The sequence below is a fragment of the Bradysia coprophila genome, chromosome III (genome assembly GCF_014529535.1).
Source record: "Bradysia coprophila strain Holo2 chromosome III, BU_Bcop_v1, whole genome shotgun sequence".
Taxonomy (NCBI): Eukaryota; Metazoa; Arthropoda; class Insecta; order Diptera; family Sciaridae; genus Bradysia; species Bradysia coprophila.
The window spans coordinates 378,872-406,405 of record NC_050736.1 but is presented as its reverse complement, the minus strand read 5'-3'; the positions used below and the strand labels follow the sequence as shown (position 1 = coordinate 406,405).

Sequence of the window (27,534 nt, the reverse complement as noted above, 5' to 3'; positions counted from 1 at the left end):
GGCACTGAAACTTGACAGTGTGTCACACAACCGTAAAACAACACTGTAAAAATATTTTCATGTAAAATAGAGTACTTTCTGCAGCTGACCACTATAATCACTTTTGCTTGAAGTTGGTTGGTAACATCAATAGTGATAGAATAAAGCGACTCGACACTTAGAACTTAAATCTGAGTAAGAATCGTGAGTAAAATAAACCTGAAAAAGTCTTTATTCGAACTAAAATCAATGAAAGTACAAACCAGGTATGGTCTGTCCATACAAATCAGAGGAAATAGCGATTTCATAATTTAAAAAAACTCACCTTTCAATGATTTTCTTATATGAAATGCCTATTTCATTCGCTCCATACAAATTCTGACATTAGACCATACTTACAGAGTATACCTTCGTTGACTAAAATAACTATAACAAAACAATTGTAAGCCGTTATTGTAAACCATTCCTTGTTGCAAAAAAAAGTAGGTTTGCAGTAGTGTGTGTTTTAACTGTTGTATGCGTTTATCTAAGAAAACACGGACTGAATGTATTCAATGGATTCAATGTATGAATGTATATTAAAACGTCACTGCTTGCTACTTATTATTCCATCCATCTGTTTATTCACAAACACCACGATCGACGGGGAAAAACCTCTAATATAAACCAGAATATTGCTTGATAAAAAAAATTGTATTTCTTCTTCGCAGAACAGTAAGTCTTTGCAAATTTTATTATTAAATATTCATTCGCGACAACAAGACGTTCTTTTGTGCATTTAAGAAATTTTTTTTTAAAGATTTCATTTGTGAGACGTGTGTTCCGCAACCTTAACAATGACAACCTTACTGAATCTAGACACTAATCGAAGAGAAATTGTTTATGGTTGGTTCAAATTTTAATCATTTCTTCGAAATCCTAATTTCTTATCGCAGTTGCAATTAAGTGTGCATCGTCACGTGATCATTAACTGACACATAAGACTGTGACAACAATATGGGCAGTCTTTAAATTTTATTCCCTTAGTTCTGAACAATCGATGTGACAGTCAATTTTGGTGTATTTTTATGATTTCATTTGTTCACCTTTAACAAGTAAATTCACATATTTTGCTATCGAGAATCAATCGAGATTATTTGTTTGCTTAATCATCAGTATTAAAGTAAATAGGCAATCCGGACTTTATCTTTGTTTATGTATGTTATTATATCACGGCGTGGTATATGTTTGTTGAAATTCAATATTTTTCTCTTCGTTTATGCGTCGTATACGAAAACAAAAACAAGCTGCCAATGCACACACATTTAAATTTAAAAATCGCAAACGTGTGTGGTTTCACCGAATTGCTTCCTTTCTTCGTGTATACCAAAGCAGCATTTTCTTTCGCTTTGCAGATAGAACCAACTATTTTCGTACACATTCACCAGCATCATCCGTCCTATTAACCGGCAGCGAATCAGATTCGAGGATTTCATCTTCACCATCGGCATCCGAGTATAGTTACAGTGACTCATCGAATGTTTTCGCTATGGAAACACTGAATTTAGCTGAGGAATCCTCAGGTGGGTTTTTCGTTATAGGATCTTCGTTGAGCTGACGTTGATTTACTAAAGAAAAACGTTTTTCTTCATTGGCATTCCAGTTTCCTACATGGAAACTGATGGTTGCAAACCTTACATACAAATTACCGAACAACCAATTGACAAATTTCGCTTCCGTTACAAATCGGAAATGCATGGCACCCACGGTTGCCTGAGCGGTTTATCTACGAACAAAGTTAAGAAAACCTTTCCCACCGCTGAATTGAAGAATTTTCATGGAGAGGCGATCATTAGATGTTCACTGTTTCAAGTCGATACGCTGACTAAACTTCACCATTCCCATAGTTTGGTGGTCAGGAAAGACAACGATGACATAAAGGATCCACACGATGTCGAAGTGTCACCAAGCAAAGGATATACAGCAGTGTAAGTGTACTCTTAACTTGGCTATTTATCACAACCTATTCATATTGGTTTATTCGTCCAGTTTTGTTGGAATGGGAATCATTCATACCGCGAAAAGGTTTATCGTCGAAGAACTTCACGAAAAACTTGTCCGAAGGACGACATTTGAGAAGGGAAGAGAAATTACAGAGCGAGAGAATCAGCAAGTAAGTGGGTGGTGGGGATGAGTTTTTAACGATTCATTTTATCGGACAACCCAATTTTTTCGCAGCTTCTCACTAGAGCTGAAAATGAAGCGAAAAATATGAACTTGAACAAGGTGTGCTTGTGCTTCGAAGCGTTCTATTTAATCGACGACAACTGGGTCAGCATATGCGAACCAGCATTATCTAATCCAATAAATAACATGAGTAAGTGAAGATATTTGGCAAATTACAGCACGGTGAGCTTGAAAATGTCCATACCTGATATGTCGGTCGGGCAAGCTCACCGCGACAGGTTTTCAGCTTGCAACTGATTAATCTGATTAATGTTTACAGAAAGTGCTCTGACTGGTGAACTGAAAATAACCAGACTCAGTACAAACATCAGCGAGGCGAACGGTAACGAAGATATCTTTCTGTTTGTTGAAAAAGTCGGAAAAAGTAAGTCAATGAAATAATGTTCCAGTACAGACCCGATCGCTAATTTCTTTGAAATCCAGAAAATATCAAAGTTCGCTTCTTCGAAGTGGACGAGAATGATGAACCGATATGGGAAGATTGGGGTCGATTTTCCGAAGTGGACGTTCACCATCAATATGCAATCGGTAATACTGTCAGCTACAACTAACTGTAAACTTTCATTCTGACAGCGTTTGATTTGCAGCACTTCGTACACCACCATACAAGGACAAAGACATTGAGGAGAATGTGAATTGTTTCATTCAGCTAGTTCGTCCATCCGACCAGTGCTTTTCCGATCCCAAGCCCTTCCGCTATAAGCCCAGCCGTTCGGTGAGTTCAAGGAAGCGGGCACGGCTGAATACCCCATACAGTTCAGCCGAATTACCAACCACACTGCACGAAATGCAAACGATATCCAAGGAATTCAACAAATCAGGAATCATTGCCGATGTTATCAATCAGAAAACGGATTCACACCAAGAGAGTTTCGATAATTTTTTGAAATTTTTATCGAACGAAATGAACGAGGGTAAGTGTTTGGCGATACTGTTAACAACAGAAATGGAATAAATTTCGTTCAATACAGATCTGGACTCACTGATTGATCCTAACGAATTATTGGATTCAAAGGAAATAAGTAAAGAGCTGAAGAAGCTAGGTCCATCGAATGGGCTGCTTAGAACGGATGGTGTCGCTGTGCCGAATGCCGAAGAGTCTTCGAATGAACTATGCAAAGAATTGCTCATTCCGTTGATGCACAAAATCATAATTAGAAATTCCGCTGACGTAGCCGCTGACAAGATCAGAAGCTTATTCGCCTGTGAATACGAGAACGGTCGATTGTAAGAACCATTTTAAGCGTCCATTGTGTTCCTTCCCATTTAATGTACATTTGTTCTCTCAGCATTATAGACTACTTGATCACATACAATCCAGCACTTTTCAAGCTATTTTTGACTTACGTGGAGAGACTCCGTATGCCAGACCTGTTGGATTACCAAAATGATCGGAAGAAGTCGTGCTTTCACATTGTTTGCGAAAATTGTCAACCCGACGCTATTATCAGCATTGTCCCAACATTAATTCGCTTAGGTGACTTCAGATGCCCTTAATGTTAACTTCAAAACAAAATTTTCAAACTTTGAATCTAGGCGCTGATCCAAATGTAACGGACTACAAGGGCGACACTGCTCTGCATGTTATCATTCGCGATGATAAGCTGTTCAAATGTGCCGACCTGTTTATAAACGGAAACTATCCGAGCCATCGCAAACTGAATCTTGAAATCGAAAATTTCGACAGCCTAACACCACTACTGTTGGCCTGTCGATTGAATCGAGTGGAAATCGTTCACTCATTGCTCAAGGCTGGCGTTTCGGTCGATGGAGCTTACAAGAAAGATGGCAATAATGTCCTGCACATTGCAGTTAGCGAGAATTCCGACGAATTGGTCTCGTTGCTGCTCAGCCAAACGACTATTGATGTGACCCGGAAGAATAATGCGGATCAAATGCCGATTGAATTGGCTATGGCGGCAGAGCCACAGAATCGCAAGATTCTTCATGTGCTGAAGCGTAGATACGACCAGGTTAGTGACCATCATGATCATGATAACATTGGTGATGAGCTTTGCGACCGCACGTGTATTTTTGAGTGTGATATTCGTAATTTAGAATATTTTATTGACATAGAATAGTCATGCATCTCTCATTGTCATTATACCATTCATACATACATTCAATCACAGCAAGTTACTACAGTAACCATCACAATTATACTCATTGAATGAGTTTTTTTTATTAGAATTTTTGACGTTTTTTTTTTTACTTTAACAAATAACTAATTTAGTGAGGCTAAGTGCTCGAGCATTTTGATTATGGAATTATTTTTGAATTATCATTTTAATTTGAACATTTCGTTGATTTCATTTATTTTAAGCATCGTTTCTGGATTGAAATAACAATTGTTGTTGAATTTGTTAATTGTGCATGCATTTGAAATTGTAGATATGCTCTGACCTCAGAGTCTGAATTGACTCTTTAAAAACAATCAATGTCTAGATGATATAGACACAAAATTTTGCTTCTTTATAATCTCAGCTAAGAAATAAAATCATTTTCGATTCATATAGAAACTAGTCGGATTTGATTTATTAGTGCTGGCTGCATTTCAGCTGAAACCTGTTTCACATTTGTGATAAGTCTTTGGCTGAGAAATTAAAACGTTTTTATTGAAGTTAGATGGTCTGTATGACTAGTACCATAAAATTCAAACCCAAAATTGACTCAAAATGTCAAAATATTCGAAGTTTTCAGAGTGATCGAAGTCGTGCGTAAATGAATTTTCATGTATTGTATATATACATTTACCCACATTTACGCACTAGTGCATAAAAGTGACGTTTGTAAATTTTGTGTCTTAACTGGAATATTGCGCATACGTTATCATTCTCTGCTTTGCTTCAGGTCGTCACATGTTTTCCATTTCCATTAAGAAACATTGTAGGATTATTGGGCTCAACCAAGTGATAAATAGTTTTGGGCATGAGATGTGTATAGTCACGCAGTCTACGGCCTAATGCGAAAATTCTGAATATCAGGAAATGTTTTGAGTTGGACTTGATAGATTTCCTAGTCTTAGGATAAATTATAATAAAAGTGATCCAATCCATTCCTAAAAAATTCCACTTCCCTCACATCCAACTAACAGAATGTGTAATGGGTGCAAGACTGACAGCATTAATCTATTCTTAAAAAAAAATTACACTTTCAGGCGGTGCTTTACGTTACTCATAATGAGGGATTCTTTTTAAAAACAGCCTACCGAAATCGGACGCATGTTTTATTGGATTTTTTTTATATGTGCCTAGAATGGACTTCGACCCTAGAAGCCAAAACCACTTTCAAAAAAATTCTTCGAAGCTTGTGTGGCTAGTGGAAGGTGATCTAAAACCGAAAATTCGCACTTTTCTTACAAACATTTCCCCAGTTACACGAGCCGTACAGGGTCGTGTGGGGTGTCATTAGAAAGGTAATCACACGTACTATTGAGCCGAATGGGGAATTATTGGTTTTAAATTCATCCACACTGAAATATGTGTAGTTCAAGTTTTCAACCGAAGACTTACACTGTTCTTACTGAAATTTCTCGAGATACACAAAACGCACAAGGTCGTGTAAGGTATCATTTGAAAGGTAATTTTATGTGCTTAAGGGCCGCATAGGGTTTTATGTGGTTTGGATGCATCTACGGTGAAATATAGACACTTAAACATTTCAACTTCTATTTCATCGTAAATACATCCAAACCACATAATACCCTATTTGCAAATTTATTTCGAGCAAATAAAATTACCTTTCAAATGATACCCCACACGACCATGTACGTTAAGTGTACCTTGAATAATTTCTGTAAGAACAGTGTAAGTCTTCGGTTGAAAACACCAACTGCACATATTTCAGTGTCAGTGAATTTTAAACCCATAAGTCCCTATTCGGCTCAATAGTACTTGTGATTACCTTTCTAATGACACCCCACACGACCCTGTACGGCTCGTGTAACTGGAGAAATTTTTGTAAGAAAAATGCTAATTTTCGATTATTGATCACCTCCCACTAGCCACACAAGCTTCGAAGAATTTTTTTGAAAATGGTTTTGGCTTCTAGGGTCGAAGTCTGTTCTAGGCACATATAAAAAATTCCAATAGAAAATACGTCCGATTTTGGTAGGCTGTTTTTCAAAAGAATCCCTCAATATCATTTGGTTTTTGTTTTCATTATGTAGCACTGAAGAGGTGGTACAGTTATTTTTTCAACTTTGTGACGAAAAGTAAAACTTGTGTTGCCTTTATTGAGAAAAACGTTGTGTACGTTGTGATAGATGCTTTTTTAGACACAAAATATGTCACACTCGGCCTGCGGCTAAAAGTTTTATTTTTCGTCTGGTGAGTTGAAAAAGGCTTTCTAACATTCATTCTAATGATGATTTTAATCTTTCACAAACGAAATACTTCATTGATATCCAATTTATTTTATCTAAATGTTTGTAGAAATTGAACTGCGAGTAGAGAAAAGTGAAATTCCACATGTTTTTGGTTTTGAGAGTTGTTGCGGTTTGTGATTCCACAAAAATGTCGAATCTAGATTTTCATTTTCTGAATTTTTGTTAGGCTTGCATTTGTTACAAGAATGAAACGCGTAAATAAAAATCTAGATTTTCATTTGTTAAACCATTTTTGTGTGGAATTATTTACAAACCACAACAACTCTCAAAACGTCGAATTTAACTTTTCTCTCCCGGTACGGTGGCAGAAATTAAAGAAGTCATATTTTGGACGATTACAATCAAATTTTCTCTGGTCATTCCTCATTCGATATCCACGTTAAAACATAATGTACAATGTACATGCGTGAACGTCATAACATTGGTAATGTCTGTGGAATTAATAAAGAGAATTGGATTGCAACTGTGACTCCTTATTTTTCTCCGACAGTAAAGTCCTTCACTTCATTTGATAGAACATGAACATACATTTTGCTCTATAAGACGACATTAGGTAGAACTATTTTTGTCATCATTTTCAAATAGTTAATTAACTTCACGGAACCTTCAATGTTAATTTATTGAAAGATGGCATTGAAAGATTGGTGCCATGCGATTTTTTTTAAGTTCAGGAAAGTGTAATTTGCATGCCGGCTGTAGTTGTAATAAATAAAATGAAAATTGTAAAGTAAATCACCGCCTGAATCACATCTTCATCAAACAATTCTAATCATATATCCCTCATTCTAGCGATTGCAGCTAGAATGTCCGTTAACTGACAGCAGCGATGATTCAGATGAAGAAACTTCGTCGGATTCAGATGGACAAACTTCGTCTGATTCAGATGGAGAAACTTCGTCTGATTCAGATGAAGAAACTTCATCTGAATCTGACATTGATGAAAAATTCGGACAATTGAGTGTAAGATTCAATTATTTAATTATTTTCAGTCGCGGACTTTGAATTTGTTTTTTTATTTGCAACGCAGCTAGTTGTATGCAACACTGACTCATATCATTGCGAAATGGATCAATCAAAGTTCAAAGTCCGAGGCTATGTGAATGAATAAATTTTAATCGCCGGACTTCTTTTCTCTCAAAATAAAGTCTTGCATTTTGTTGCATTTATTTGAATTTACAATTTTTATAGTAAATTATAATTTCTGATTCTGTACAAGAATGAATACTATTCGATGAAGCTATTGAGTAAAATGCATACATTATTCCATCGAGTCGTTTTTGTTGTGATAGTTGTATAGTTCTAATGTTTCATCTCAATCGAAAAATTAGTGTGAATCAGTTCATCTAAGTCATTTTCAGTTATTTTTTGTTTTTTAATTCAAATAACAAATGCAATGTAATGTTTAAGTAGTTTCTAGTGGTGTTGGTGATTCATATTTTTTTGTTGGATTTTCACATCAAACCACATTACTGCCGTTCCAAGTAATAAAATGGACATTGATCTAAAAAAATCGACAACTACAATTTCAGTTCGTTTCGAACAAATATCCGACTGATATAAAAGTGGAACCTTTCGATGCCGACGCAGCACCGTCAGTAATAGTAACCACACAAGAATATCAAGAAAGTGCACGCAATGTCAGCGAATACATATTCGATGATACGTGCTTAGAGCAATTGTGTCATTGGTTTAACAGATCAGATCGATGGAAACGATTGGCAAGGTGCATGGACCTGGAGGCTTTTGTGAATGTATGGGCGTCATCGAAAAATCCGTCTAGGATGTTATTCAAATTTTCAGAGGTGAATTTCGTTCTGTTTGTTACATAAGTAATATGTGTGGTGCTGTGTGTCTCTATCAAAAAAAAATTTCTTTTATTTTTATCGACAGGTACAAGGAACAAGTCTCAAGCAAATAGTAGACATTTTTAAGCAACTTAATGAGTCAACTGCTTTGGTGTACATTGATGAGATGATTGCCCGACAACTGGAAGAGGATTATTAGTATTACAGATCATTATATACAGACAGGTTTCTCTTTTTTATTTTAATAAACGACTACTTAATGAAACAGTTATGTGAATTGAGTTATAGACCGAACCAATTGGTTTTATCCCTGAAGATGATCTACGATCTAATGGTTGAATGTACCGTTTGTAACACTTGAAATTCTAAGAAGCGTTTTCCTATGCCACATATAACCAGATATAACAAGACCACAAAAAAAGTTCCTTATGCATAATACTTAGAACAGACATAGAAAAGAAATACGAGGGGGAAACTACGCTGCAAATCTCTTGGCGTCTATTGGTAACTATTAGCGTTTAGTGGTAGACGTAAATAGTTACCAATAGACGCCAACATCCGGCAATATACACCAATAGACGCCAATAGCTGGCAATTCACACCAATAGACGCAACTAGACTTCAATCTCTACACCAATAGTTACCAATATAATGCTTGATTTCCTCTTACGCCGTTTAGGCTCCGTTTAGCTAAACCACGCCTCTTTTTTGTTGTTTAAAGAGTAAACGGAGTGCAAACGGATCGTAAACGGCGTAAGAGGAAATCAAGCATAAGGAAACAGTACGTCAATACATGCCGATGAACCCATCTATATTGGCGACTATTAGCGTGTATTGCCGTACAATTCTCTTCTATTGGTAAGTATTCGTGTCTATTGGTTTCTATTGGCGTCTATGGGGTTCTATTGGTGTCGACTGAAGTCAACTGGTGTCTATGGGCATCTCTTGGTACCAATAGCAAATAGCACCAGTCTCAGTATTTGCTCGCGTAGTTTTTTCCTCGTACAAATACATGTTCTGTTCATGCGGACTACTTTCCAAACTTTATTATTACAACCCAGTGGATATAAGAGAAGTCATTGGAAATGTGTAATGTTGAAGTAGAACATCGAAATTTAGAAGATCTTGAAATTGATTCAGGACCGTCGTTAGTAGATATTCACCCCTGGGTACATACCGACTCATTTGTGTGTACAGTGATGATGGTCGTAAATAAATACATTTTCTGAAATATGAAGTGGGAAATCTCTTAGAAGTTAAGAAAGTTTCCAAGGAAAAACACCTTCTCAACTGTTATTAACTGTTCGAAAAAATGGAAAGGCATGAATACATCATTGTAGAAAGGAGTCGGTACCCCGAGGTCAATATTTGTAGCTACAGCTCTGCCAGCTTTTAATCAAAATAAGCACATTAGCATTGAGCTGATGAGCTGATAGGAGAAAGAAAATAATTCAGATAAATGTAAGATCGTTCTGTTCCTTTTGATAAATGAATCATTTAATCACTTCCTGGACACTTGCATACAAAACCTTGTTTTTCGGAGAAACAACAATCTTCTTAGCTTTTTATATATTCTGTGGTAACTCGTCAACACTCGCCAACACTCGACAACATATCAATTCATCACAGTATGCCAATCAAATGATTCCAGACATAGTAGACATTGTATCCCCTATATATACGGTGTATTTGTTAGACTAAGATTCATTCAAATATATGGATTCAAACTGAAAGCATCTTGCCTTTTCGTTCCCCATATAATTGGTGACCCCGACTCTGAATACAAAGTCAATATCAAGCTATACGCTTCGATATATTAATTGCTAACAAGCAACTGTTTAAAATAAATTGTTAGCAATAACAAGAATAAATTCGATTGAGTTCTACCGTCCAAATAATTAAATTTATTTGTGAGAACAAAATCAATAAACGCAAAGTTTCCTTTGTCTCATCTAAAAAATATTTTGCAAAATAAAATTTTTTGCATAATCTACGATGAGTGATACAGAAGAAATTATAGTTGAACAACCCGCCAATGAAACAGACGGCGCAAGAAATGTTGTTCATGCCAATAACAACGACGGCACAATTCGATCTGTCCAGTTAAAATTACCACCTTTCTGGAAAGCAAAACCAGAAATATGGTTTATGCAGATCGAAGCTCAATTTGCGACAAATGCTATAAGAGCCGACACATCCAAATACAATCATCTGGTTGGAAAATTAGACACCGATATCCTTGACAAAGTCAGTGATATTGTAATGAACCCACCAGACAATGATAAGTATTTAACTCTTAAAAATCGGTTGATCAAAGAATTTTCAGTCTCTGACCGTAAAAAACTAAAACATCTTTTCGACAATAATTCAATTAATGAAGCATGCAAACCTTCAGAATTATTACGAAAAATGAAAGACAATACTTGTAACAAAGTCTCCGATGACTTATTACAAGAATTATGGTTTAACCGACTACCACAAAACATCCAAAGCATTTTGTCGTATAGTTCCGAACCATTGGAACAACTAAGTCTCATGGCCGACAAAATTTACGAAACCATGGATTTAGATAAAATACAGACTTTTACCAAACAACAACCAGTCAATGACTGCGATCTAGCACAACAGTTCTGCAAACTGGAAGACAAAATTGATTCTTTACAAAAAGAAATCAATAAGTCTAACTCCCGCATCAGATCTGATTCGCGAAATCGTAATAAGTCTAAATCTCCTAACCGAGATAAACAATCTCCTAGCGGATTTTGTAAAAATCATTTAGACTACGGTAAACGGTCGTGGCGTTGTACACCACCTTGTTCTTATCCAGACAAGAGTAATATAAAAAAACGCAACCCAAAAAACTAAACAGCCAGTCAAACCAAGCGCAATTTGACGAAGGCAAAGACATAAGTCGCTTATACATTCAAGAAAAGAATACTGGAAATACTTTCTTAATTGACACTGGTGCCGACATATCAGTCATTCCACCAAGTTATAAAGAAAGAAGCCATGCTCCATGTCAATTCCAACTTCATGCAGCTAATGGTACTCCTATTAAGACTTATGGGAGCAAATCGGTCACTATTAATTTAGGCCTAAAAAGAAATATAAGATGGATTTTTATAATTGCAGACGTGCAACAACCCATCATTGGAGCTGACCTACTCCAAAAATTCGACTTACTCGTCGATATTAAAAACAACAGACTAATTGACAGTAAAACTTCAATTTCTTCTATCGGAACAACCGTTGGTACACGAAAAAATAAAAATTCGATTAAAACCATATCGAACATTTCAGTTTACTATCAATTAGTCAACGAATTTCCAGATATTCTTGACTTGACAAAATTTAAATCAAAAGTGAAAAAGCACAATGTTAAACATCACATCGTTACCAAATGTGCCCCACTTTTTGCAAAAGCTCGAAGATTACATCCCTCTAAGCTTCCAATAGCTAAAAAAGAAATCGACGATATGCTTACACTCGGTATATGTCGCCCCTCAGACAGCCCCTGGGCAACACCATTACTGATAAAAGAAAAACCATCAGGTGGTTTTAGACCATGTGGCGATTACCGACGTTTAAATGCTGCAACACAACCAGATCGATATCCAGTTCCAAACATCCAAGAATTTAACTATTTCTTGCATGGAAAAAAGATCTTCAGCGTTGTCGATTTAGTCAGAGCTTATAACCAAATACCCGTTCACGAAGACGACATACAAAAGACGGCAATCATAACACCGTTTGGTTTATTTGAATTTCCATTCATGACTTTCGGTCTATGCAATGCCGGTCAGACGTTCCAACGTTTTATGAACGAAGTCCTCAAAGAATTAGACTTCTGTTTCGTCTACCTTGACGATATTCTAATTGCTTCCGAAAATGAAGAAGAACACAAAAAACATCTCAAAATACTTTTTGCTCGCCTCAACGACTACGGCGTAGTTATTAACTTGCAAAAATGTGTTTTCGGACAAAAAGAAGTCAAATTCCTCGGATTTCTAATAAATGAACACGGAACAAAACCTCTCGACAACCGAGTTAAATCAATATTAGACTTTCCCTTACCGGATACAGTCACCAAGCTCAAACGATTTCTCGGTATGATCAATTTTTTCCGTCGCTTCATGCCACACGCCGCAGAAACACAACTACCATTGTTTTCTTGCATGAAAGGCAACATAAAGAACGATAAAACACCTATCACCTGGACTGTGACCATGATAGAAGCTTTCAACAAATGTAAATCAGATTTAGCAAACGCAACTTTGCTAGCGCACCCTAAAACTGACGCACCTATCGGTTTACATGTCGATGCTTCCGATTATGCACTTGGAGGTGTAGTTGTTCAGTTTGTCAATAATAAATGGCAACCTTTATCATTTTATTCACAAAAATTAAATACTGCACAGCTTAAGTATTCAACTTATGATAAAGAACTCTTAGCCATCTATGAAGGAATTAAACATTTCCGACAAATTTTAGAAGGAATGGAATTTACGATCTTCACAGATCATAAACCATTAGTTCATGCCTTCACTCAAAAAGCTGACAAAGCAACCCCTCGTCAAATACGACAACTAAACTACATATCTCAGTTTTCAACTGATATTCGACATCTACCTGGAAAGAAAAATGTTGTTGCTGATGCAATGTCTCGAATAGAAACATTGAACATAGTACATTCAATATCACTTGATAGCTCAATTGATTATAAATTACTAGCCGAAGCCCAAACCAGAGATATGACGGTAATCGACAAAGTAAAAAAAGACACGAGTCTTAAAGTTATTAAAACGGACTATCATGGTACAGACATATTTTGTGATATATCAACTGGAAACTTGAGACCGATTGTTCCTCCTGATTTTCGCAAAATTGTTTTTGACAAAGTCCATAACTTTGCTCATCCAGGAATCAAAGCTTCTACAACTACGATAAAAAAAGATTTCGTTTGGCCAACTATGATCAAAGACATTCGAAATTATTGTAAAAGCTGTATTCCTTGTCAGAAGACCAAAGTCTCACGACACAACTCGTCGCCAATCACACCGATTGATATGCCGAATCAAAGATTCGATCATGTCCATTTAGACATTGTGGGTGCACTCCCTAATTCAGAAGGATTCAAATATGTCCTAACATGCATCGATCGTTTTACAAGATGGCCCGAAGCAATCCCTATGGAAAACCAAACCGCTGAAACATGCGCTAAACAGTTTTTCTTCCATTGGATTCCTCGCTTCGGCGTGCCAGAAGTTATAACAACCGATCAAGGTAAACAATTCGAATCAGATTTGTTCGCCGAATTAAATAAACTCCTTGGAACAAAGAGATTGAGAACAACAGCCCACCATCCTCAAGCCAACGGAATTCTTGAAAGATGGCATCGGATTGTTAAAGGAGCAATCAAGTGTCATTCAACACCTGATTGGATGAAAACGCTCCCTATTGTGATGTTAGGATTACGTTCAATAATTCTACCTCACATCAACGCTTCTGTTTCAGAAATGGTATATGGTACAAATATCCGTTTACCATACCATTTTTTCCATCATACAGAAGAAGATCTTTCAAAAGATCCAAGTTCTTTCGTTGAAAAGTTAAAACGACATATGAATGATTTACAGCCTGTCCCAAGCGCTAATCATCATAAACAAAAAGTTTTTCTTTTCAAGAACTTAGATACTTGTACTCACGTATTCGTCCGTACCGATGGTTATAGAAAACCCCTACAACCTAATTATGAAGGACCATACGAAGTAATCAAAAGAGATACTAAATTTTTCACTCTTACAATTAAGGGAAAAGAAAAAGTTATCTCTATCGATCGACTAAAGCCATGTTACGAAATTCCGTTGCTCAACGAAATTTTTAAACAAACTAAACATGTAACTTTTGCAAACGATCTAGTACACTATTCTCTAAATGCCTATAAAAGCGGCAACAATATTTGAGAAAAGTACATTCACTTCTAGTCGTTCGAAAGAACAACAACTACAAGTAAATAAAATAAAATATTTAAATAAAAAATGATGGAAACACTTAAAGACGCAAACACCGGTCTAAAGTGTATCATTGATACCGAAAGTCCACTTTCATTATTCCCACAATTTGAAATCAATGGACGATATACATCCCTATCTATATACAACGGAAATCAAATCCTTCCAATGTATGAAAAAATAGAAAAGAATATAAAGATCAATAATATCAATTATTCGTGGCGTTTTTACACCGCCAATATTGATGAAATAATTTTGGGTGCTGATTTTATCGCAGCATACCAAAATCAAAATACATAAATCAATTGAAAAATTGACTTATATCCAAAAATCAATTATAAAATCCAGAATCACCAGCATCATACGATACAATGATCATCAAAATCAAACAAACATTTGGAAAAACATAAATCAAAATCGCCAATAAGTTCCTTTCATAATTTGGTTGGTCAAATGGAATCAAAAGAATTCACGCCTCAAATGGATACCGAAACCTGATCCTAGGGGGGAAGTGTGTGGTAACTCGTCAACACTCGCCAACACTCGACAACATATCAATTCATCACAGTATGCCAATCAAATGATTCCAGACATAGTAGACATTGTATCCCCTATATATACGGTGTATTTGTTAGACTAAGATTCATTCAAATATATGGATTCAAACTGAAAGCATCTTGCCTTTTCGTTCCCCATAATTCCAACCTTTCTGTGGTTGATTTTTGACTCTCGGACCTGGACTTGAATTTTGGGAGATACGCGGCAATAATACCACATGAACTTATTTCATATAATAAGGGATTTATTTCCTCTCAACAATAACCATTTACCATCTTAGATGTGACAAAAATATAAATTTCGACTGAATGCACGATATAGTCCAAGACGTCGCTTACAATTTTGACTTTCTACTCATGAAATTGATTACGGCATTCATAAATTCTTCGCCGTCTTGGCACTTGTACAATTCGGCCATCTCTTCATCACAAGCCCTCAGCAGTTGATCTGTTTCGAACTTTTTCAACAAAAGTTTGCTAACTCGCATCGAATTTTTCGGTAACGTCGCGAAACTTTCAATACGCGGCCACAGTTTCGTTGCCAATTCTGATGAAGTGAAGACCTCCGACACGAAATTGAATCTCAATGCTTCGTTAGCACTCATTTTATGATTTAGCAGAAGCATTTCGGTAGCCTTCGATGTGCCAAGAATCCGGGGAAATGTGTACGACGACGATCCTTCGGCACATAGACCCAACAATGTAAATGGAGTGTAGAAATAAGCCTTGAAATTGAATGACCAAAGGTTAATGGAGTCCAAAGTCTGGTTGCTTAATTCCACTTACATTTTCTGTTGCGTAAATGACATCGCAAAGGGCAGCCGTTGTTGCCGCGATGCCGATGCTCGGTCCATTGACAACAGCGATGAGTAGTTTGGGAAACTGAATATACGCGGCTATCATTAGTCTCAATACTCTCTGTGCTTTCTTTCTCAGTTCCGTTATATCTTCATCATCTGATGCTCTGAACGAAAGGTCATTCCCGGAACTGTAGAACTAAAAACCATTTTTTTTGGGATTAAAGAAATTATCTTTTTGTTGTTCCATTATGTCTTACATCACCAGCTCCAGTTATTGCGACTACATTGACCGATTCATCAGCTGCAGCATCATTGAGCGAAGTAGCGATGTCTTGATAAGATTGCTGTAATTTGAAAAAATAGAATGATGTGAATCGATGTGAAAAATGGTTGATACTGAATTCGAACCATATTCAGGGCATTTTTCTTTGACGGATTGTCTATGGTGATAATTCTCAATGCCCCTTTGTTGGTAATTTTAATGTGCTGGAAAGCCATTTTTGTATTTCTCGAGGAGGAACAGTTACGAGTGTCGCGAAAATGGTAATGTTTTCAATTGAACTTTGATCAACACACAATGAGAAACGAAATATCGCTTATCATTCGCGGCTGTTTGTTTCTGTTGTCAGCGGTGAGATTAAACTGTATACGTTCACCGATTGCAAGTACTCTTTCGCCGAAAAAAAAACAACTGAAGAAGGTACTGACAGTATCTTGAGCTTACTACACTAACTTTTCGTCGATGGCAATCACTGCAACAACATTTATTTACAACAAAACGTACTTAACACAACATCTTACACCGTGTTACTATCAGTGAGTGTCATATGTGTGCATAATTTCAAAGTATGTTCACATTTGAATGAATCGCACACAAACACACCAAACACACATTCAAAACTCCAACCAAAACCACCTCCATACTAAAGGAAAAATGCAATGAATTTCATTCGGTTGTAAATTACGTTGTATCGAACCTCAATAATCGATGTTATTAAGAGGAAACAGCCTCAATAATCCTATGTGTTATAGAATGTAATCTACTAAACTCCCGATTCGTGAGTGGACGCCAGGCTAAAATGAAATCTTATGAAGTGAACTGCATACCATATTAAGGTAAGAAAGGTTCAAACTGAATCGATAAGAAGGATGATTATATACTCGCCTCCTGTAAAATTGGTAAAAGGTTTTAAGAAAAGTGTTATGTCTAAGTTGCACGTAGTTACACGACTCCTTTATTTGTAATGTTAACGATACAAGTTTTGCCCTTTCCTTCGCCTTTTAAAATTTTTACTGTTCTCTGACCAGTTGATTGTGTCTTAGGAAGATCAGTTCTTTCCAATAAAATTCTTTGCCGTGGTACCGTTCGCCAATATGACCCCAAAGCTACATTGGTTGTTGTTTTAAAACGTTCGAAATCTGTTGAGGTGTCTGGTATAATGTAAAAAGTTATGAGTTCCAGCTCGATCACAATATTTAGTTTAAAAAAAAAATTATTTACTTGACTCAGTCTCTGTTCTGCGGGTGACAATGTTGATCAGCAAAAAGATTATGTCATGGGTGAATGCTATTTTGTGCATTAAATTCGTAGCTTTGCTAAGGAGATGCACCCCTATAAAATTTGTGTTCCTTTTTAGCATACAGTGTTCAAGGCACCATGGGTAAGTAAAGAACACTTACCATTGACGTCCATCAGTGGAAGCCACAACGAAGGAAGTGAATCAACAATCAAACATTTAACGTCTTTATGCTTGTCAAGATAATCGGGTAGATCGAGAAGAATCTTTAGAAATTGACGAACATCATAAATTGACTCACAACGGATGCTATTCATTATCACTCCACATTCAGCATCACTGCATTGTCTGGCATTGAGCATATTGTAAATTCGCTGTCCGGAAAAATCGTTTTTGGCATCCACATATAGTGTCCCGTATTTGTACTGTTCGGCGAAATGCACTGCGATGATGTTGCATATCAGCGTCTTTCCGGTTCCGGACAGTCCACATATGTCATAGAGATTGCCGGATTTTAAACCGCCACCCAATAGATCGTCGAAACTAAGGTACAGTTAATAAAGTAAAAATTTAACACAGAACAGCGACCAGATGGTTGTACTCATACCTATCGATACCAGTTCTGATCACTTCCTTCTGAAAGCCGAATCCTTTATGCGGACTCAAGAGACGAACAAAATTATCCTTTACTTTTGTTATTGCTTCTCGATCTAGTTTAGTGATCTGTGTCAGCTTATATAGATCTTCTTTGACGAAATCACTGATCGTAAATATATCGTTTTTATTCAACAAACTTATTATGCGTTCAGTCAAGAACTTGTTCATGCTAGGGTGCAAGTCCATTATGTATTTGGAATCGTTAGTAAATATCGAAGACGTAAATAAACAAGAAATCTAAAGAATAGCAACAGACATTTCTCGTTTTTTTCGCGCGCTTTTTTTTTTACTACACTGTCAATTTGGTGCAAGTACAATCAATCAATCGATCCATCAGTTCCTACGAGGACGACACCACTAAGAAAATGCCTTTTGTGTATAGGTTTTGGACGATTGATTTTAGGCAATTTTGCGAGTTGTAGGCCGAACGAAGTAAGGGCTACATGCGAAAAATGCGAGAAAAATCTCAAAACTCCCTCATTTTTGTCCCCGACACATGAAAAACTTAATACGCAACTCTTTCGGTCTACTCAATCGTTACGTAAGCTTTCGCCACTGGGCTCACATTTCTGTCACTTTCGGCCCGTCGGTTTACATTTTTTCTATCGTCCCACAGTAGGAAGCATATAAATATATAACAATTTCACAACTGCGCTGAAACTTCGGGGCCTTTGTTGTGAAAAATTATGTGTTGACCTTGGGAAGAAAAGTAGGAACTTTTATTTTCTCGGCTGACTTGCAATACCATCGAAATGAAATTTCCTACTTTCGTTCCCTTGGGTAACAAATAACAATTTCCAACTTTGTGGTTATACTGTAGACAAAAACATAAAAAATGTCTGAAACCTCTTTTAAGAAAGGTAGGTGGAAGCACGGGATTTCAGGGGTTTTTGAAATTTTGTTTTTTTATGTAGATGTCAAATACTGTCCAAGGTCTTAAATTTGTGAAATCTGAGTAACCTTCCTATACTAGGGGTGTCCAAAAAACTAAAGTGCCAAAATGTTTGGGGCACAGGGCAGGTCTATTGGACGACTGCTGGGAATCTCGTGCCGCGTCATTCACAATAATTCAAAAAATGACACATTTTGTATAAAAATGTCACTTTGGGGGCTCTTGTGAATGACGCGGCGCGAAATTCCTCAACACCTATTGGATCGACTAGATCCGAATCGATTTAGGGGTCGCTCAAGGACGAAGTATGTGAAAAATAGCCAAAATCACTTGCAAACCAGGTTTTTAGAATTTTTTTTATTTCGGAATGATGATGAAGAGTGATGTTAGGACATCTTAGTTTATATTAGTGTAAAATCATCCCGAGAAAACACTTTTCAACTTTTCCCGTGTATCGACACCTACTGTGTCTAGGCAGTGCTTGTCAAAGATCAGGTTCATAGCGTATACTCTGGGAGTACCCTATTTAGAGTACCACTCATGCTTGAAGTGGCGATCCATTTGTCAAACGGACACTGCAAGAACAAATTTCTTATTCTAAAAATCACAAAATGTACGAACAGTGCATGTCCTGCTTGTTCTTTGTTCAAATCAAATACACATCACTTTCAAAACGTTTCAGCGTCATGGCAGTACATATGTCCGCGTGTCTCCAATCATTTTAAACAAGACAATTTAAAGAAATCGCAATTTTTAAGAGTGTATCGAAGTGAAGTATAACATAACAGCTGACTTTTGTTATTGTTATTCTTTGGAACATGAACCTCTGTTTTTAAGATTTGCAAGCAATTAATTAATTTTTGAATTCTTTTGATTGTTTCTACCTTCTTTATACGGTATGTGAAGAAAATTTCCAAGGAAATTCGTGATTATTTTGAGGTTATTTAAAATATGCAGATGAACTCAATGGATACTACTGAGAACGATACTGAAGCCGCAAGAACAGTACACAGTAGATTATCAAAACAACAAAAAACGTTGCTACAAAGCTTGGTGGACAATTCACCCGCTCTACAGGTAAGATCGATTCCTTCCGAAGATTCGCAAAAACTTTGGTCGGAAATAGCCACTCAGCTGAATCAAGCTCCAGGTCCAACAAAAACATGGGTGCAATGGAGACAGGTGAGCTTAAGTTTAAGTAACACTCACTTTACTTAGCTTAAGTGGTGTCATTACAGACTTGGAGGGACATAAAAAAGAATTCTGATATCGAAGCCGCAAGAACAGCACACAGTAAATTATCAAGACAACAAAAAACGATGCTGCAAAGCTTAGTGGACAATTTACCCGCTCTTCAGATAGGTTCTATTCCTTCCGACGACTCACAAAATCTTTGGTCGAAAATAGCCACTCAGCTGAATCAAATTCCAGGTGCTACAAAAACATGGGTGCAATGGAGACAGGTGATTTTAAGTTCAAGTTCACTTCTCTTAGTTTAAAATGTTGTCATTACAGACTTGGAGGGACATAAAAAAGAATTCAAAGAAATCGCAGTCGCAAATCCTTTACGATTCCGACAGATTTACGGATCATGAATGGTCAATTTCGGATGAAATGGTTTACGATAAAATCAACATCAGCGGTGCAGCAAAGGTAAATATTATCTCGTTGCTGACAGTTTACTGAATTATATCTGAAGGAACGTCGACTATTTTGTTCCATCATCCCAGAGTGAAATCATTTCACAAAGCTAATTTTTAGGATGATAATGGTGACGATTCAGATGATAATGAAGAATTTTTTGCGAAACGACGAAGAGCCAAAAATATGTCAAAAACCCAAAAGAAACTTTTGTACAAATTAGTTAGTTCTAACGCAACCCTACAGAAAAAGAAACATGAGACCAGCACAGTGCATTGCCTGAAAAAACAGAAAGAATGGCAACAAATTGCAGTAAAATTGAATTCCATAGCAGGACCCCGCAAGACTTGGGTACAATGGAAAAAAGTATAAAATTACATTTGAACCGTAATAGCGCAAACATTCTTTAACATTTCTCATTGCTTGCAGTGCTGGCACGATATTCGGACGTATTACGTGCAACGGAATGCGATTGATCAACTGTCTGATTCAGATAGTAATGACGTTGACATGAGCTATACAGATGCCGCAATCGTAACAAGCCCTAACGAAATGTCTGACTGTACGCCCAGTATCGCCCAATTGATTTGTTTGGCCACGAAAATGGCAGAACACCGAAACGAAGCCAACGCAAACGTTTGGATATCTCTGAGCAATAATTTGAATGCCATCGGCCCGTGTGTAAAGGATTGCCGTGGATGGAAAAATATTTGGAACGATCATAAAAAGAAAATAAAGGAACTAGTTGTCGAAAATGGGGCTAGGAATCTAGATAATCTAGAACGACTAACCTACGAGTGCATTCAACGAGACCGAAGTAGAAACGATTCTGCGAGCTGTATCTTGAAAGTATATTGCCCTTGATGCCCATTTAATGTTCAAAACTTAAATAACTCTCTGTTTCATATCAGGCACAACAATTACGACTTCTACAGCGCACGGTCGATCACGAATGTAACGCCGTTGGCAGTTTAGTGGCTGTTAAATTACGATCAATGGAAAAAGAACAAAAACTCATTGCCGAAAAGCTGATTTCGGAGGTTCTGTTCCAAGGTCAAATGGAAATGTTTCAGTATTCCGATAAGGCTGTAGATATACCGGGCTACTTCTGATTAAATTTAACAAAAAAATCGTAATAGCTTTTTCGTTGCTGCTGTGGTCGATCATCTGAATTGAGTTGGTTTCAAATATTTTCCGCTTTATCAACGTTCAAATTTGGTTGTCATAAGTGACGGTGGCAGATTCAATTATTTAAATCATCATTTTCCTAACAGATCGAGAGTCCACAATTCCACGTGTATTATTAGTCCGTAGTAAGGCTAAGGTTTGAAAACATGTTACACTATCTTAGATGAAAAATCAAGGACAATTTTTGAGGAAACATTTTCTTATATTTTCACCAAAATTTTCCATATTTTCTCAATTTTTGCAAAGAAAAATTATTTTGAGAAAATTAGTGAAAAAATAGAAAATTTCGGAAAATATTTCAAATTTTATTCATGAAAAATTTCTACGAAAAATTTAGTGAAAGTCGTCGGTGCATACCTCAGTCATATCGTACACTGGGTGTTATAGTATTTTATCACATACGCGCGGTGTTCGGATGTTAAAATTACTTACCTAGAAGTTTAATTCAAAAATTACACTTCAGTTCTATGTTGTTGTCTCGTTTTCGCTTATGTGATAAAATAGAGTACACACTTGTCACTATTAGTCTCGGCAAGCCTCGACTTCTTCGTGACAAGTGTGTAATATATATTACATGACTAGGGATAAAAAGATGAAAAGTAGTTTTCGTGTGAGTTTTGTTGATACGAGGGGAAGCCAAGGTCAATAAACACACGAAAACGAGAGTTTTCATTTTTATCCCGAGTTATGTAATGGATTTTACATGCTGAGGGTGTCGAAAGACGTGCTTAAAATATGAAAAGTACGGTTTTCGAAGCATTTAGCACGTTTTTTCATGCGCTTTCCCTCCTCAATAGACCATGAAAAAATTGTGTTTTCTTGACGACTGGTCGAATGACATTTCTAGGGAGAAAAGTGCAGCAATAACACTTTTCTCATTCGAGCTGTTACTTTGTTTATGTTTTCGAAAATGGTATGTCGAATTAATGTTTTTTGTTTTGCTGAAGAAAAAAAAACGGCAAAACACAACAACCCATGAAAAACGTTGCTCTATGAGAGAGAATAGGGAATTCCAACTCGGATGAAATTGAGGCCAGAGCGAAGCGAACCTCGGCAAACAAATAACTATTGAAACCAAATTAAGAACAAAATGAAGTTTTTTGCGGGTGACAAGTAAAATTGACAAGATTTCGGCGTGGCAGGGGAATTTTATTTCTTCATTTGGTTGCAACATCTCAATTTTGAAGCTAATGCGGTTTTTCTGCGATGCAAGCTGACTTATGTATTATCGCCAGGTCTATAATAACCTTATTACGGTAACAATATGACATTTCAAATTGTGATCCTACAAGGGTCGCTTTTCGCTACCAACAATGTTTGATTTTCTTAAATTTCCCAAATCGAAAATAATCTTCGATAAACTTCTTCTTCAAAGCTTCAGGGCAATAACACTTTCCATAAGTAGGTCATAACAAACATTCATTCAATTTATGCAAAATGCAAATCTCATTGCCGGAAAGACGCATCTACCCTGGTCATTTAAACGATTTACTCGTCTAGTAATTTCGAACATGATACATTGTATCATTGATACATTGTATATTTATCATTGAGACAATAAGTGTGCTTTCATACACGGTGTGCAGTATGCTTTACGGATTATGTTTAAATTGTCATTTTACTCGTTTCCCTCTTAGCCAGGGACTATTGCGAAGATTTGGTTTTTGAGAAATTTTTCAAACCTAAGAGAATTTGTTGAGAATCTGTTTGGTGCATCAGATCCCTTGACTGTCTAAACTTCTCAATAGTTTTTTTTTATTGGTAATGATAATGATTTATTGATTTGTTTTAATGAAACATAATTTTGATTGCCAAAAATAACATACTTAGAAGAAGAACTACTGGAATGGTCTACTCCGTACAATGTCCCATCTAAAAAATGGCGTATGACTTCAATAAAACTTCAACTCGTGTGAAATGCGGCACTCACTTCGCTCGTTAATTTTTGTTCGCTTTAGCAACAGCAGCTAGTTAGATCAACATAATCTATCTTCGAACCTAACCTCATCAAACAATTTTTTTTAATCGGATGAGAATGGTGGTAACATATAGCAGAAAAGGTTTCTCTTGAGAGCTACTCCCATGTCATCGAGCCGATACCACCTATTTTCGAACTTGACCTGAGGAAATCAATACTCAAACAAGAAAAAAGTTTTTGAAAATCGATTGAAAATTACTCAAGTTATCGTGTTAACAAGGAACAGAAAAGTGTTATATTTAGCGTTTTTAATCACATTTCCATACATTTTTAATCCTAGTGTTACGATTCTGGCAGATTTACGGATCATGATTGGTCAATTTCGGATGAAATGGTTTCCGATAAAATCAATATGTTACTGTTACTGTTACGTGTGATGTATTTTCCGTTGTGAGACCCTTGACTTACAGGCAAGGGAATAAATGAAAAATTTAAAAATCGTTTTACGATGAGACAATTTAGGGAAGTCGATTACAATCCAAATCTCGTTATTATTCCACATTCGATAACCACGTAATATACATGCACATACGTAAACGCCTCAACATTGTGGAATGAATTAAGATAATTGGATTTAATTGTAGATTCGTATTTATCTCCGACATTAAAAAATTGGCGAAATTTTTTAATATATTCAGTTTAATTAAAATTAGTCCCTGCTTTAAACTCAACCTCATTGGCTCATAAATTACGCTATTATTATTCAACTTGACGTTGATTCAATTAATTTGTTGAATTCACAAAGAAAATCTTCGTGATTATACTGAATATGTACACCCACTGGATTCAATTTAGTTGATTTCACGGAGCGACCATGAACAGAACCAAAATTTTACAACTGTTCATACTTGTCGTTCTTGCTTGCATTGTCCAGGTGTCTGCAAGACAGAACACTGGTAGACGTATGTATTGTGTATAATCTCCGTTTGGAAGCGATTTTAATATTTATTTACCTCACACCAGTGTTGGAACCCATTTCTGCATGTCCCGTATATCTAACCATCTCGTCAAAAGGCAAAAGCTTAGAAGAATCACCGATTATTGTAAATTGGGGTCCGTCCTGCAAAAATCCACCGAAATGGATCGGACTTTTTGACAAAGATCCATCCACTAATGGCGATGAAGCAAGGACGTATATTGTAACGAATAGCACTCAGAAAGGAGTATATGAGACGAACGTGACCGTTGGCCAATTAACACTACCAGAAGGATGGAATCGAAACGATTTTTTAAGCGAGCCACCCAAACGCGTTAACGGCGGACAATGTTTGTCGTTTTTTGTAGCATCGTACGACGAAACTTCGTTGAAATCGTTGGATTGTTTGAAAATTCAACCGACCTGGATGAGCGAGATAAGTCATTTGAAAGAAGTGCCGCTCAAAAATTTATTCATACCCGGTAGATAAAACATAACAGCCACTAAAAGAACGATTCGAAAATATTCTAATTTATTTGTGTTTTACCGAAGGTACTCACTGTTCGGGATGTTACTATAAAAAGTCGAATGGACCAAATGTTTTGGTAGAAAAGTTCGGATTAACACAAAATTTTGATGTGTGGACTCAATTAGTCCTCGGGATAAGATATTTGGACATAAGTGTTGGGTAAACAGATTTATTTGAGTAATTTTCATCATTAAATTTGCTGAAGCACAGCCCTGCTCTAGAAGAAGTGCTGTGGCTGAGGCAATATTATGTAACGTTGTCCAAAATATTGATCACCCTTTGCATCCCAATCTCTTAACTTTTAGATATAATGACGACGTCGATGAACCAGTGAAATTTTGGGCTGTGAACGAGAATTTATTTATTACGCCAATATCAGTAATCATTGGAGATATAAGACGATTCATTTCACTGGCCAATCAAATTGTAATAATTGATTTCAATGCATTTCCAATCGGTAAGTGAAATATGCAAATCATTTTCCATTTTTGTCATTTTTGGTAGCCTCAATAGTGCTCACTTGAAACTACATAATTTAATCATCTTAACATTTCACCAGTAATCGATTCTTTTGCTAAAGTATTTTCAGCGGATCGAACAAAAATCTTTTTCATGCCTTGGGCATAAATTACGGAATTTTTCTCATAATTTAACTCCTCAGCATGAAAAGTTGTATACGTACCTGTTGTGGACGGTTTATTTTAGGCACTCGCGAAATTGCCTAAAATATACCGTCCAAAAGAGGTACGTAAATTACTATTATTTCATTAGTTACATAACATTCTGCTATATAATTGGGAACTAGTCTAGGCATTACTTCTTTTGTCGTCGGAGAATCAGAGAATTATTACCCTTTCAAAAATTTCAAATTTCTACCATATCACCAGTAGCTGTTTCTTCTTTTGATCTAACTGTTTTCAACAGATTGTATCAAAACCTTCATTGGTAAAACATTTATTAAATCGTTGAAGCTACTTCACTCAAGTAAACGGTTCCTTGGCTGCTGGTGTCAGAGTACCAGTTTCCTAACCAACCGTTCCAACAAAAAAAAATCCGTAATACAGGTGTAAATCCTCGTAAGCTCTGAGACCGACAGAGTAACTTCCCGATAATAAATCATTCAAATTACATACGGATTGTAACAATGTAACATAGATATTTGAATCTTGAAGACTTGATAATGATGTCTAACAGTGGACGACTTATTTCAGAACTGACGTTCTGATAGCAATAAAATGGGAATTTTACCTCACGAAGGAATTTTTTTTAGGTTATCACTACCTTATTACACTATTTCAATGATTTATACTTTGACGTCGTGTAATAGATCCGTTCTTAGTGTTAGCGCAGAATAACCTCTTAAAAGTGGCTTCTTTACATTTAAGTGTCTTAAAAACCTGTACTATATTAATGGCACCAAACAGTCCGCACACCATTTGAACATACATTACAATCTTATATTTTATCATTCGAAATCATCCGATTTCAGGATTTAATCGAGATCGTCATCTCCAATTCTTGAAATACTTGGAAAGTGAATTTAAACACATTGCATATCCCAACGACCATGTATCACATTCATACGATTTAACGATCACTGACATGGAATCACGAGGGAGATTGTTGATAATATACAATCAACCGGATATGGAAAAAGGTTTATAATTATCTATGATCATTGCAATCGCGTAGCTATTAATTTTCCTTGTCCTTGATGTACAAAACAGAAACCAACATCATTTGGCCGTCGTGGAAACGATTTTCAACCAAAGATTTGAGAACAACGGAAATGAAAGAGTATATGAGGAAAGTGTTTTCGATGAAGTATAATGGAAGTGCAAGCGATCATATTGGCTGGTCATTTTTTGGGAGACAGGGAGTGGAAAGCTCATATGTAAAATTTTGTTTCATTTTTGTTGGTCAGAGAGATCTTTTTAAGTATTCCAATCGTTACTATAGATATCGGGCAGCTCTCTCTTAACCACTCGAGAACGTGCTTACCGTATCAATCATGATTTGTCAGTTTGGTTGGGGGGAATATGGAGCCTTTCCGCTAATGTTGTCGCTCTGGACTACTTTTACAGCACGAATTTGATTGATATGGCAATACATATAAATCGACATAAGGCGTCTCAGTTCACCGATTTAGTGTTTTTTGATATGGATGTTAAGTGAGTTAGCTTATTATTGTCTTTGTATTAGGTAATATTTATGATATAAATAGCAATTAGAAAAAATGTGTAAATTATCTTAACCATCTGCAATGAACAAAGTAAACATATAAAACAGACGTTTTTAGCACATTTTTAATTCATTTCAAATTGGTCTCAGCAAATTAACAGCAATATTATTGGTTGATGCTGGGCAGCAGCTGTGGGCTATATATAATTCACAGATAATAATCGACCAACGCAGTGATAAAAATAGAATTTATTATGTCTAGTCCCATAT

The 27,534-nt window shown here is 36.4% G+C and overlaps 5 protein-coding genes across 12 annotated transcripts; 3 read left to right on the top strand and 2 right to left on the bottom strand.

Annotated features, from left to right (window-relative positions):
• Positions 1-535: 535 nt before the first annotated feature.
• Positions 536-26,786, top strand: LOC119074550 (nuclear factor NF-kappa-B p110 subunit). Of its 6 annotated transcripts, none has more exons than XM_037180758.1 (15): positions 536-693; positions 1,374-1,541; positions 1,622-1,946; positions 2,008-2,131; positions 2,197-2,335; positions 2,465-2,569; positions 2,629-2,733; positions 2,793-3,119; positions 3,177-3,432; positions 3,495-3,682; positions 3,742-4,178; positions 7,382-7,441; positions 7,514-7,552; positions 8,122-8,394; positions 8,483-8,664. In XM_037180758.1, the coding sequence occupies exons 2-15, from the start codon at positions 1,508-1,510 to the stop codon at positions 8,594-8,596; spliced, it is 2,526 nt and encodes an 841-aa protein (XP_037036653.1). In that variant the 5' UTR covers positions 536-693; positions 1,374-1,507; the 3' UTR covers positions 8,597-8,664. The 6 variants fall into 6 exon arrangements, with proteins under 6 accessions (XP_037036653.1, XP_037036674.1, XP_037036644.1 ...); XM_037180739.1 differs by lacking the exons at positions 536-693; positions 8,483-8,664 and adding exons at positions 708-864; positions 26,776-26,786 and having other exon boundaries at positions 8,122-8,438; XM_037180729.1 differs by lacking the exon at positions 536-693 and adding an exon at positions 708-864.
• LOC119074639 (enoyl-CoA delta isomerase 2-like) lies at positions 15,190-16,581 on the bottom strand. The gene is made up of 4 exons (XM_037180919.1): positions 16,174-16,581; positions 16,023-16,109; positions 15,752-15,961; positions 15,190-15,690 (listed from the first exon to the last, which is right to left on the bottom strand). The coding sequence occupies exons 1-4, from the start codon at positions 16,261-16,263 to the stop codon at positions 15,301-15,303; spliced, it is 777 nt and encodes a 258-aa protein (XP_037036814.1). The 5' UTR covers positions 16,264-16,581; the 3' UTR covers positions 15,190-15,300.
• LOC119074615 (DNA repair protein RAD51 homolog 4) lies at positions 16,967-18,218 on the bottom strand. Of its 2 annotated transcripts, none has more exons than XM_037180878.1 (4): positions 17,890-18,218; positions 17,446-17,825; positions 17,267-17,377; positions 16,967-17,196 (listed from the first exon to the last, which is right to left on the bottom strand). In XM_037180878.1, the coding sequence occupies exons 1-4, from the start codon at positions 18,123-18,125 to the stop codon at positions 16,988-16,990; spliced, it is 936 nt and encodes a 311-aa protein (XP_037036773.1). In that variant the 5' UTR covers positions 18,126-18,218; the 3' UTR covers positions 16,967-16,987. The 2 variants fall into 2 exon arrangements, with proteins under 2 accessions (XP_037036773.1, XP_037036781.1); XM_037180886.1 differs by having other exon boundaries at positions 16,967-17,184.
• LOC119074566 lies at positions 19,577-21,608 on the top strand. 2 transcript variants are annotated; one of them, XM_037180792.1, is made up of 7 exons: positions 19,577-19,727; positions 19,789-20,013; positions 20,070-20,294; positions 20,347-20,484; positions 20,593-20,838; positions 20,902-21,321; positions 21,384-21,608. In XM_037180792.1, the coding sequence occupies exons 2-7, from the start codon at positions 19,789-19,791 to the stop codon at positions 21,582-21,584; spliced, it is 1,455 nt and encodes a 484-aa protein (XP_037036687.1). In that variant the 5' UTR covers positions 19,577-19,727; the 3' UTR covers positions 21,585-21,608. The 2 variants fall into 2 exon arrangements, with proteins under 2 accessions (XP_037036687.1, XP_037036696.1); XM_037180801.1 differs by lacking the exon at positions 20,070-20,294.
• On the top strand, positions 24,414-27,371 carry LOC119074579. The gene is made up of 7 exons (XM_037180813.1): positions 24,414-24,540; positions 24,602-25,036; positions 25,107-25,242; positions 25,389-25,540; positions 26,573-26,740; positions 26,811-26,977; positions 27,043-27,371. The coding sequence occupies exons 1-7, from the start codon at positions 24,453-24,455 to the stop codon at positions 27,256-27,258; spliced, it is 1,362 nt and encodes a 453-aa protein (XP_037036708.1). The 5' UTR covers positions 24,414-24,452; the 3' UTR covers positions 27,259-27,371.
• The last annotated feature ends 163 nt before the right edge of the window (positions 27,372-27,534 follow it).